At 35.0% G+C, this 12050-nt stretch overlaps 1 protein-coding gene across 1 annotated transcript; it reads right to left on the minus strand.

Annotated features, from left to right (window-relative positions):
• Positions 1 to 1014: 1014 nt before the first annotated feature.
• MMP10 (matrix metallopeptidase 10) lies at positions 1015 to 10974 on the minus strand. The gene is made up of 10 exons (XM_017544768.2): positions 10839 to 10974; positions 9843 to 10087; positions 9552 to 9700; positions 8962 to 9087; positions 7025 to 7189; positions 6694 to 6838; positions 5596 to 5729; positions 3294 to 3453; positions 2492 to 2595; positions 1015 to 1399 (listed from the first exon to the last, which is right to left on the minus strand). Exons 1-10 carry the CDS (start codon positions 10941 to 10943, stop codon positions 1299 to 1301), a joined length of 1434 nt encoding a protein of 477 aa, XP_017400257.1. The 5' UTR covers positions 10944 to 10974; the 3' UTR covers positions 1015 to 1298.
• Between the last annotated feature and the right edge of the window lie 1076 nt (positions 10975 to 12050).

Genomic DNA, 12050 nt, shown 5'->3' on the forward strand with positions numbered 1-12050 from the left:
CTTATTCCATCCCTAACCTCCAACATGCCAGTGAGGCACTCATCTTCTTTCAGTTCCTTGAACATGACAAGGATCTTTTTGTTTAACCCACTGAGCCTCAATACTAATTTGCATTTTCTTTTCTTAGAGTAGTCCACATCCTCCTACCCATTCACTCACCTGGCCATTTGGATTTAGATTCTTTGTTTTTTACATTATTTTCCCAGAGAGGCTTTCTTTAATAACTGAGCTTTAACAGAGAACCCCTCCTGCACCATGATTCTCTGTTACAACTTTGTCATTTCTCTAATAATAGCTTTATAATTTGTATTATATATTAATTTGTGTTGTTTTGTTTGATTTCTTTCTCTCACCAGATAAAACTCAATGAAATTGAGTTAAATATATTTTCCTCACTGTTCTATACTTTGCAACTATGACAGTGTCTGGCATTTAAGTGAGTCAATAAAAGAAGGAACAAGTTTCTATAGTGTAGTGGTATGGTGTAAGCATGTAACTTAGTGGTGATAAATCTGTCATAAAATTGGGATGTGCACACGCACTCTTATCACCCGGGAGCTTCCACGTACAAAATGGCAGCAAGAGAGTATTCTAACAAGAGGGTGAGGATGAGATGAGAAATTTAGTCTCTAGAGCTGGAAAGGAATGCCACTGAAGAAAGATTTGGGTTAAAACAAGAGGCAAGTGGACTCCAAACTAGTTTTATTTTCCCACCTGTAAAATTGTAAAGTCTAGTAGATAATAGGTTCCCAGGCTCTAACATTCTAGAGTGTTCCGTTTCTCTGTTTTGTTTGATTCTGTCCCAGCTATAGGACAACTGTTGCTTTACATCTTTCTTTGTTAGGTGTGTAAGGAAAAGGAAGATCCTGTTGGTGCAGAGAATAGGAGAGGGTATGTGACAGCCACATGACTCATCTCTAGAGTGGGTGATCCTACCACGCCTACTGGCAGAGTATTTGTCAAATAATCAGTCCCCAGTGTGGTCAGGGTATTGAACATGGATTGTTCTAGAAATTAAGGAACATATCAAAAATAAAACTCTTTATTGAAGAAGTAATAAAACATCTGTGGAGTTGCATTCTCTCACTTATTGCACATATTTCTTACATCTATTCAATGTAATTCAAAAGCAAGTGAAGCATTCCAGAAACATTTTTCATGACACATGAAGATGTCTGCAAGGCTCATCTTCAGCCACAGAACATGCAGGAAAAATCAATCATTTTGGCTCATAATACATTAGGTGAATAATTATTAGATTCATTTAAAATACCCATATCTGTCTTCCCCCATCTCGCCTAGCAATGTAACCAGCTGTTACTCTTCAGTATGTGTGTAACCATCTTGGCATTGGGGTCAAACTCAAACTGTGATGATCCACTGAAGAAATAGAAAAACCCTGCAAATATAGATAAAGAAAATGATGTGACATCTTCAAATATGTCATTTTGTAACACATATAACTTAGATTAAGTACAAGTTAATAATGGATGGCATTTATTAAGTGATTACTCTGTGCCAGACACTGAGCTAAGTACTTTATGTGCTTGATCTCAATTACCCTTACAAAAAAGTGTGATGTATTATCAGTGATGACAAAACTAAATATTAGAAAGGTTTTGTAATTTTCCCAAGGTAGCATCTATAGGGAAGGATGGAGGGAGGACTCCATCTCCTCGGACTCCAAAGCCAGTGCTCTAAAACATTAGATTATACAGGTTCTAAATAGATAAAATTCTATAATGTTTTAAAACCTTATTTTCCTTTCTTTCCAACCTCTCCTCTTCTGCTAGGTCCTAAATTACAATTTTGGAGACAACGAGAACCAAGAGAATCAGAAAAATGATAAATGAGCCAGAGGTCCATTTCCTGCTTTGCATACATCATGGTTAAGTCATTTTAGTAACAAGATCATCAGCCTCATAAGCATTGTGACTGTCAAGCACTGGCAGCACGCTCCAAAATTCCTTCAGAGTAATCACACACAAGTTTTGCTTTCCTATTTCCCCATTACCAGGAATCACATTTTACCTATTTTGAGCATATGGGAAGACTACTATTTTATTTACAAATGACTAATGTAGACAATCACAGACTGCAACAGAAGCCCAGACAAGCATCCCCTGGGATGGGATAGAAGAAAAGGGACAACAGGATGGGATAGAATAGAATGACAACAAGCCATTAGCCTGGCTCACATGGATTGCATTTTTATACCTACATAGTGACCTGAAAGATAATGGCTTCTGTGTGAAGAAGTATCATTTATTTTATGTGTAGCCATGAAACAGAGACTTGGAAGTTATTGAGGAAAAGAAAAATTTTTAAATCTACTTTACGTAAGTTGGAAAGTTAAGATGATCAGAAATTTGGAGTAAAAAAGATATCAAAACTGAATGATTTAAAAACTGTTTTGATTCTGTACTTCATTCTGAAATGATAAAAATGCCTAGAAATTTCCCTATTGACAATGAAATGAGGGTCTTCTTACCAAATGCCTGTAATACAGCATCAACCTTAGGCTTAACTCCTGGAAAGTCATCAGCTATTAGTCTAGGGGAGCCTTGCTCCATGGACTGGCTATTTTCATCAAATCTAAACAGAATGAAAGAAATACAGTTCAATGTTATGTAGTAGTACCATTACATACAATAGTATAATGTGATGTTAATTTTCTAGTGTGGAATCATAGACAAACTTTTTAAGTTGTATAAAAAAGTGTTAACCATTTTTTAGAGCTATAAGAATAGCTCTAAAAGAATAGCTACAAGAATAGCTCTGGACTTACAAGTTTAACAAATAAAACAATGTTTTCCCAGAAACAGGAACATGACATTTTACAGAAGTTCATATGTCTAAGGTAAATTTTCTAAGCCTGGACACACAGAACTCAAATTTCTATGTGTCTACCACAAATACATAAATACATAATATGCAAAATGAATTAAATCATTTAGCTAAAAACAAACCTCTGGCTTTCAGTCACACTAGCACCCTGTAGACCTTGTCTCCAAAGCCTACCTGGGCTTCCTATGGCAGTCACATGGTGACTGGCACAAATGCCTTTGGACCTCAGCTAGCCTTTCCTGATGTCTTTTGATGTCTGAGTAAATGGCTCAGTGATCACCACTCTGAGAGCCATTCGTATCTGGGAAGTAGAATAACAATAAGCTATGTTCTGCATAATCATAAATTTTGAAGTTAGAGAAAGAGGGTGGGAGTAGGGGGATATCCTTAAATAAAATAATTTTCTTAATCAGGCTTCATACAAAGTCATTTCTCTTGCATCTCACCTCCAGTATTTGTCCTCTACAAAGAAGTATGTTTTCTTCTTTTCCTTATCAGAAACAGCTGCATCAATTTTCTTTATGGTTGGAGGAAAACCCAGGGTATGGATGCCTCTTGGATAACCCACTTGTACCTCATTTCCTCTGATGGCCCAGAGCTCACTTCCTATTGAAAAAATAAACCCAAGAAATTTTACATGAAGCCATTGATTTTAAAAATGATTCTAGTGCATTTTTGTGGTAAAGAGGATGTCTTGTTTTTAATTCCAACATAATAATGCTCAGTTCACAGCCAGTCTTTAACAAATATTCCCTAAATGAGTGAGTGAATGAAAGAATGAATAAATCAGTAGATAACTCTGATTAAGTGCCCTTTCTGTGGCTTATATATTTGTATCTGTAAGTTATAGTTTTTGTATAGGCCAGTTTTAGTTATTTCTTATAATTGCTGATAACTTTTTAACCTGAATTTCTCACCTAGACCTCTCTCTCTCTCAAGTTCCATACCAATAGATCAGTTGCTTATTGGACACTTCCTTTCAGACATCTCATAGTCACCAATTCCAATCTGTGCTTCTGAATATTATCAGGATTCATTCAAATTCTAGCAAGTTAGAATAAGATCCCATCAATCTCTCTGCCTTTACTTTGTTACATCACTCTCCTCGACCCCAAGCCTGAATCCCTTATTCACACGACTGCCAGATTCACTAATCTAAAATGTCCGTCTGTTGTTTATCTATTTTGCTTTGTCTGAACTGAGTGCTTTGTATCATCTGAGCAGTTCCAGGTATGTTCTTATGTGGTAAAAACAATTTCTTCTTTCTTAAAGACCTTTATAATTTCTATACACCCAGCCCATCTCTGCACAGCAAAAGAGAACTTCAAGACCCATCCTAAACATCTCCTCCTCTGAGGGATCTTTGCTGAACCCTGGGTATGAGTCAGGTGCTCCCATGGCACCTTTCCTTCTCTCAATCCTAGCACTTGTCATAAGTAGGCTGCCTATGGCTTCATCTCTGTTGCCCCTTCTAGAATATGAGCCCTTTTCAGTTGTGACCTCCAGTAATGAGCATGGTGTCTGACACTGCAAGTGAAAATAAATATGGATAAATTACTGCATAACAATACTTTTCAGTTATATAGTCCTTTACAATTTCTATTGCAATTTCACGTTCATTTAATCTTCATAAAAGCGAGAATGTCAGAAATAAATAAAAAAATCTCCATACAGCTTGACATTTAAAAGTATTCCAATATCACCTATGAGCCTAGGGAAAAAATAAAAATGGGATATTGAAAGATTAAAAGTGAACAAAATGAAAATGCTGCATATCAAAATTTGCTGGATAAAAAGAAGAAATGGTTATTTATAGGTATAAATGCTTATATTAGGAAAGGAAAAAGGTTACAAGTTAATAAGGTAAGTGTCAAACAAGCTATAAAAATAATAATAGGATTAATTCAAAGTAAACAAACATTAAGGCAACAGTAAGGATATGAATAGAAATCAAAATATAATATAGAGAATAAATAAAGCCAAAAGTCAGTCCTTTTAAAAGATCACTAAAATTATTATATATATTATGAGATTGATGAAGGACAAAAGAGAAAGGCAAAAGGATTCAATGTTAGGAATTACAGCAATAATTCAAATTACAACAAAATAATTTTCCAAAAATGCTGTACTGATTGATTTGAAAACAGACAAAAATTGGCAAATTTTTAGAAAAACATGTTAACAAAACTGACTCAAGAAGTAATAGAAACTCAAATAACATATTACCAATAAAACAAATTGAAAAAATAGTTTAAAAATCTGATAAAGAAGCTGCCATACCCGAATAGCTCTATTAGTTAATTTGTCTCTCCCTGCACTTATACGACATCTTACTTTTTAAAGTTTTATAACATAGAGCCTTTTTCCTCATCTAATAAGATGGGTTCACCAGGAGTATCCTGGCTATTCTTGGTCTTTGCTCTGCCATATAAATTGCGAAACTAACATGTCAAGTTATATGGAAAAAACCTTTGGCATTTGAAATGAAAATGTCTTGTATCTGTAGATAAATTGACATTTTTACTATATTGATTTTTTTTAATCCATGAATATGGAATACCATCAATTTACTTAGGAGGTCTCTAAAAAAGTTTATATATAATGTTCTTTGTACAAATTTAATTTAAGTGTTAGCACTAGGTCTTGCTGTAATAAACAATCTAAACTTTAATGGAGAAAAATCATGTCAATAAAATTTTTGCAGTAGGATTTATTCCAGCAAGTTGAAAATTCTTACATAGTATTTACCTTTAAAAATAAAAACGATGTCCCTGCTATTATCTTCATATGCAGCATCCAAATATGATGGGAGAGAGGGCCAAAATGTGGAAATCAAATGAAATTCAGGTTCAAGGTTCCAGTCAGATTTTCGCCAAAAATATCTGTAATATATAAAATTATTTGCAATTGCCTTTCTCCTTTAGATAATGTGAAAAAGAAACATATTATTCTTTTCTCTTAATCCATGCTAATTTACCCATTCGTAGAAGTCTGTATTAAACCATCCTACTGCATGTGCTTCCAGGATAATGAAATCTATCGTGGGATTTGTGACGGGTTCCAATATAATTATTTAGCTTTGTTCCATTCTAAAAGTCCATAAACAATGTGCATATTATGTCCTAATATTTAAAAATATTATGTTTATATTGATGCGTGTATATGAATAGAACATTTTTGTAAAGAGTCAAAGAAAATTGGTAGCAATGGTTGCACATATGAAGGGAGCTGGAGGACTGTAGGTCAAAGACTGGAGAGGGGATTTTTAAATTCTGTAGCTTTCAGTAGTGTTTAAATATCGTAACACAAGCATATATCATTTTTTCCCAAAAGCAATTAATTTAGATAGTAGCATTTGTTAGCAAAGGGAAAGATACCACCCTGCTTCTAAGGATCCACCAGTGCTTTCTGAAGAAGTTCCATGATGTATGATATTTTAAAAAAATGAACAAAACAGATAAAACCCCTGCCTTAATCAAGCTTATAGTCTAGTGACCTAGAATCATTTCTTGTAAGTCTGTAAAAAATGACCTGGACAATTCTAAGAGGGTGTCAAAAAGTCAACAGGAACTATATCTGAATGATTTTAAAATGTAGAAGAAATTTTTTATTTAAAAAAATCTGTCAAACAGAAAAAGTAATTACTGGGTACTAGGCTTAGTACTGGGGTGACAAAATTATCTGTACAACAAACCCCTGTGACATGAGTTTACCTATATAACAAACCTGCACATGTACCCCTGAACCTAAAATAAAAGTTAAAAAAATCTCTGTCAGGTTTCTATTTTTCTTTCTAAGCATTGTATATCAAGAGAATAGATAGAAAAATAGAATTTCTGGTCTGACCTGTCTTTAAAGAACAGATATTCTCCCCTCAGAGTGCTGATGGCATCGAAGGACAAAGCAGTATCACACTTGGCTGGTGTCCCAGGTACTGAAGAAACGGATTTTGTGGGCACCAGGGGTCCCTCAGGAGAGGCAGGCGGAGGTCCTAAAGGAGACAGATTTGGGGATGCAAACATTTAAAAAAATGTGATGCATCTGTCAACTTGTATGCCTTTCAAACATTCTAAAAGTGCTTCAAGCTAAATCATAAATACTTTAGGTAGCACTGAAAAGTTTTCCTGAGGACTGTCATTGTAGAGCTGCAATGCCTAATTTTTCCAGCATCACTCACCATAGAGGGACTGAATGCCATTCACATCATCTTGAGACAGGCGGAACGGAGTCAGGTCTCTGAATGAGTTGTAGACTGGGTGCATCAAAGCTTCAGTGTTGGCTGAGTGAAAGAGCCCCAGGGAGTGGCCAAGTTCATGAGCCGCAACGAGGAATAAATTGGAGCCTATATGAAAACCATAAATGTTCAGAATCCACCAGCTATTTATCCTGTAAATACACATAAAGCACATATGCCAGCTGTACAGGCCATCCTTGAAACCACAATGTCTTTTCATTATTTGTGGATTGGTTCAGTGATTGGCATATTTCATACTTTATAGAAATTCATGTGTTTTTCAGGGTTGACTTTCAGTCAATATATGGGACAGTTTTTCATCATATTCCTCTTTAGAGCCCTCCTTTGTCAAGAAAACTAAGACACTTTTCCTATACTGACAAATGAGAAGCATTATTTCCAAAAGATTTATTTTGAAGGGACAAGACTAGTAACATGCCAATAATATAACTCTTCATTTTCTAAAAATAAAAAGTCATTATTCAAATATAGGAACACATACCAGTTGCAAACTTAGTTAAAATTAATCATATAACATTTATGTTGTTCCTCAAACTTTTAAGTCACAAAACTGGTTATTTCTTGTGGGGTTTGGTTTGATTTGCTCCTCCTCTTCTTTGTCATAATCAAATATTTTTTTCTTTTTTTGAGATAGTCTTGCTCTGTTGCCCAGGCTGGAGTACAGTGGTGCAATGTTGGCTCGATGCAGCCTCCACCTTCCGGGTTCAAGCAATTCTCATGCCTCAGTCTCCTGAGTAGCTGGGATTACAGGCCCGTGCCACCACGCCAGGCTAATTCTTGTATTTTTAGTGGAGATGGGATTTCACCGTGTTGGCTAGGCTGGTCTTGAATTCCTGGCCTCAAGTGATTTGCTCACCTCGGCCTCCCAAAATGCTGGGATTACAGGGCTTAGCCACTAGTGCCTGGCCATAATCAAATAATTTTTAATTGTCAAAAATCTTCCCAGTAATAGGTACCATTGGATGTGTACAATCATCAGTTTAAAACAGAAACATGCCCAATAACAGTTTTCTGTAGCACAACACAGCTAGATTCAGCTCTTTTTAATATTATAAAAAGAGTTTTATTGAATTTAGAGGTAGATATTATTTAACCAAGGCTCCAAGAATTGTGCAGAAAAGATCAGTTGTTCAAATAAAAGTTGATCATTTCATGCAACACAAACTTTAGGCTTTTACTCAGTAAAGATGTTCTTTTCTATTTACTAAAAATCCCAGTCACTCTCAGAAATAGTAATTGTTTCAACAGTGTGTTTCTAAACTTCAGAAGCCATTTAAAAAAAAATAGCAAACAGTTAATTTTAGTCTTTATGTTTAGACATAAAGTGTTTCAAAACCAATTTAGGGGGAAAAACCCATCTAAGCTAGAGACAGTGACATGTTTATTTAAACAGATGACCTAACAATTTTTTTTTTAGTTCCTGGCATTTTCTTCTGATCTCTACTTTTAAATAAAAAGGCAGCCAATGAGAAGAAAGAAAGAAATTCTAATGGCAAATTTTAGGATTGGAACTGATTCAATGGAATTCACTCTATCCTAATCATCTATCATTAAAGTGATAAAAAACATTATTAATTATGCTGATCCTCAAAGCCCCACAAGATCCCAAGTTGGGGAGATAAGATTGAATGGTTTTTTACAATATTGTACTTGGTAGGGCCAAAGATGAAAATACAGACATTTTGTAAAATCCTTCAATAATGATTAAAATGAACAGTACTTCTGTTTAAAACTCAAGTAGTAATAAAAAAATTCAGTTACTAGTATATTCCATTTACTGCTCATTCTAGATAATCAAATTATTTTTGGGTAGGATTAGACATTATTCCTGAAACATTCCCAAGAGGTGTATGACCCACCTGATGTATCTTCTGTCCATTTTTCATCATCATCAAAGTGAATATCTCCATAAAACCCAGGCCCAGGTGGATAGGCATGAGCCAAACTGTATCCTGGGCCATCAAAAGAGTAAAAGTCTCCATGTTCTGATAGGGAAAAAAATTAATGGAAATATAAGTGTTCAGAATTTCTTTTTACCCTGTTCCAATAAAACAACAGTAGATGCTATGGTCTAAATGTTGGTGTCTGCTGCAAATTCATATGTTGAATCTCAATACCCAATGTGATACAGTATTAAGACTTTGGGTCTTTAGGAAGTGATTAGGTCATAAGTGCTCTGCCTTCATGAATAAGCTTAGTGCTCTTGTGAAAGAGGCTTGAGGGAATCCCCTGGTCTTTTCTATCCTGTGAGGACACAGAAGGGCCTATCTATGAGGAATAGTCTCTCATCGGACATCAAATCTGCTGGCACCTTAATCTTGGACTTCCCAACCTCCAGAATTGTGAGCAATAAATTTCTGTTGTTTATAAATTACCAAGTCTAAGATATTTTGCTATAGCAGTCTGAACAGACTAATACATCAGATAAATGGATGCTTCATTTGATTACCTTTAACTACAAAAGAGATCATTATATCAGCCTCTCCTTCATACAGCCTGGAGAATGTGAGTGGAGTCACCTCTTCCCAGACTTTCAGAGCTTTCTCAATGGCAGAATCAACAGCATCTCTTGGCAAATCTGTGGTGTACTTCATAATCCTAGAGGAGAAAAATTGAAGAGGGTATTATTTTCTCCTACCATTATGAAAAATTGTTAAAGAAAACTTTATGTTACTTATCCAAATATGACAAACAACTTATAAAGTTTCATTATTATGTGAAAACCTCTCTGAAATATTACCTGTATGTAAGGTGGGTTTTCCTCCACTTCGGCATGCCAGGAAAGGTTCTGAAGTGACCAACATCAGGAACTCCACACCTGGGCTGGTGCATCACCTCCAGAGTGTCAGAGTCCAACTTCCCTGTCACCTCCAACCCAAGGAACTTCTGCATTCTTTGGATTTTTTTAACAATGAGATTACTATCCTTTCTTCTAACAAACTGTTTCATATCTGTTTTGAGGTTGTAGTACTTTTCCAGGTATTGCTAATGGAATAACAAGTATAATTTTTAGGTCATTTTAATGATTTTTCATCATTTACCCAACTTTTATAACCCATCTTAATTTTCCTCTAGTTTCTTAAAACAAAAGTAGATAACACATTTAATTGGATTTTTCAAGACTCTTCCTCATTTAATACAAATTTTAAAATTTTCTTACAATGTTAGTTTGCTAGTCAAGTAAGGAATTTGGGATTGAATATTCAGGTCTAGCTTTGTTTTGTTTTGTTTTGTTTCTTAAAAACCCTCTTTTAATATAGCTGTGTGAAAAGTTAGCATACTAACTTTTTCCACTTACATCATTATTGTAGATCTAGTTTAAGACTGAAATGTGGTAAGGTCTTTTGTCCAAATATGACAAGTAAAAACATAAAAACTATCACCTGATATGATTTAAATATCAAACTTAGCATGCTCCCCCTCCCCAATAATTTTAACTAAAGAAATTCTAAAGCCAGACAAGTTTCATATATTCTCCATATGTTCTTTTCATTTAGCCACAAATATACTGCTACTCTTTTATTGTAACCTTGAGTAATTATATTTCCTTTCTGAACCTTTCTTTTCTTCTCTGTTAACATAAAAATAATTTCCCCTTCTAGTCTGTTAATTATTCTCTGATGCTACAGTCTTCCAACAAAGTGATTTCTAGTCTAATCATTCTGCTCTGTGTTGGAAGAACACGTAGACACACTTAGGCTGGCCGGTAGCTGCCACAGATGCCACCATTAATTACCTGAGCAAGATCCATGTTGGAGTCCTCCTCTTTTGCTGCCCCACTCAGAGGATAGGCAGAGCAGACTGGCAGACATAACAGCACAAGGAATGCAAGATGCATCATTCTTGCTGCCCTTACCTTCTCTGTCCACTGGACTTCTAGCTCTACCCTCTAGTGGCCTTTCTTTTATACAGAGACAATGCTTAAATCACCCACAGCATGATTCATATGTGTGTTTTTATAATCTGAATGTTCACAAACATTTAATATAATGGTGATACAGTCTACGTCGGTATTTTCCTTCAAACTTCTAAACTTGAAAGAATGATTAATCCCCAGGAAATGATTTTTGTATTTGTAAGGAGGAAAAAGAATTGGTTAGGTAATTCATGTGTGTGTATTTACTTAAAGAGAGGTGACAAGCCTGGTAAAATGCCAAATGTTTAGACATTTTAAAATCAGTGAAATTTTCTTTTAAGAAGACTATGTTTTAAACTTAAATATAAACAGGTAAGAATTAAGTAGGTCAATGGAAATAAATTCCAAACATAGTTGTTGTCTAAATGTAGGAGTTGCTATCTACAGAGATATTAAAACAAATATTTCTTGAGTCCTTGTTGACAACAGCTATTACTTGTTTTCACATGAATTAACTGGCCATGAAGTAGGAGTATTGTGAGAAGAACGTGGACCATGTAGAGAAAAGAATCCAAAGAGTGAAACTTTGTTGTTCACTCATTCTCCATTTCCCAGCGGATAATATGTTCAAAGTAACAGCTCCATAAAACTTGTTAAATGGAAAAAAATTAAATTACATGTTAGACCAAAATGCTCCTCCTACCTTCCTCCTCTTCTTTGCTTTTAAAAATTCTTTTCATCCCTTTTTTCTCCTTCTAAAATACAAAGGAGGAGATAGATTGAGATCTGTAGTGGGAAATGATTTCAAATCCTCCGTTTCTTTCACATGTCTAAGCATCCATCCCTTCCCACGAATAGTATTATTGTAACCTTGAGTAATTGTATTCCCTTTCTGAACCTTTCTTTTCTTCTCTGTTAACATAAAAATAATTTCCACCTCCAGCTCGTTAATTATTCTCTGATGCTACAATCTTCCAACAAACGATTTCTAGTCTAATCATTCTGCTTTGTGTTGTCTTTTTTCTCAGCCAAATAGGGTGATTTTTACACAGTAACACAGTAAGTCTGCAATAACTGTTTTGTCAAATTAAC

The sequence above is a fragment of the Cebus imitator genome, unplaced genomic scaffold (genome assembly GCF_001604975.1).
Source record: "Cebus imitator isolate Cc_AM_T3 unplaced genomic scaffold, Cebus_imitator-1.0 Scaffold171, whole genome shotgun sequence".
Taxonomy (NCBI): domain Eukaryota; kingdom Metazoa; phylum Chordata; class Mammalia; order Primates; family Cebidae; genus Cebus; species Cebus imitator.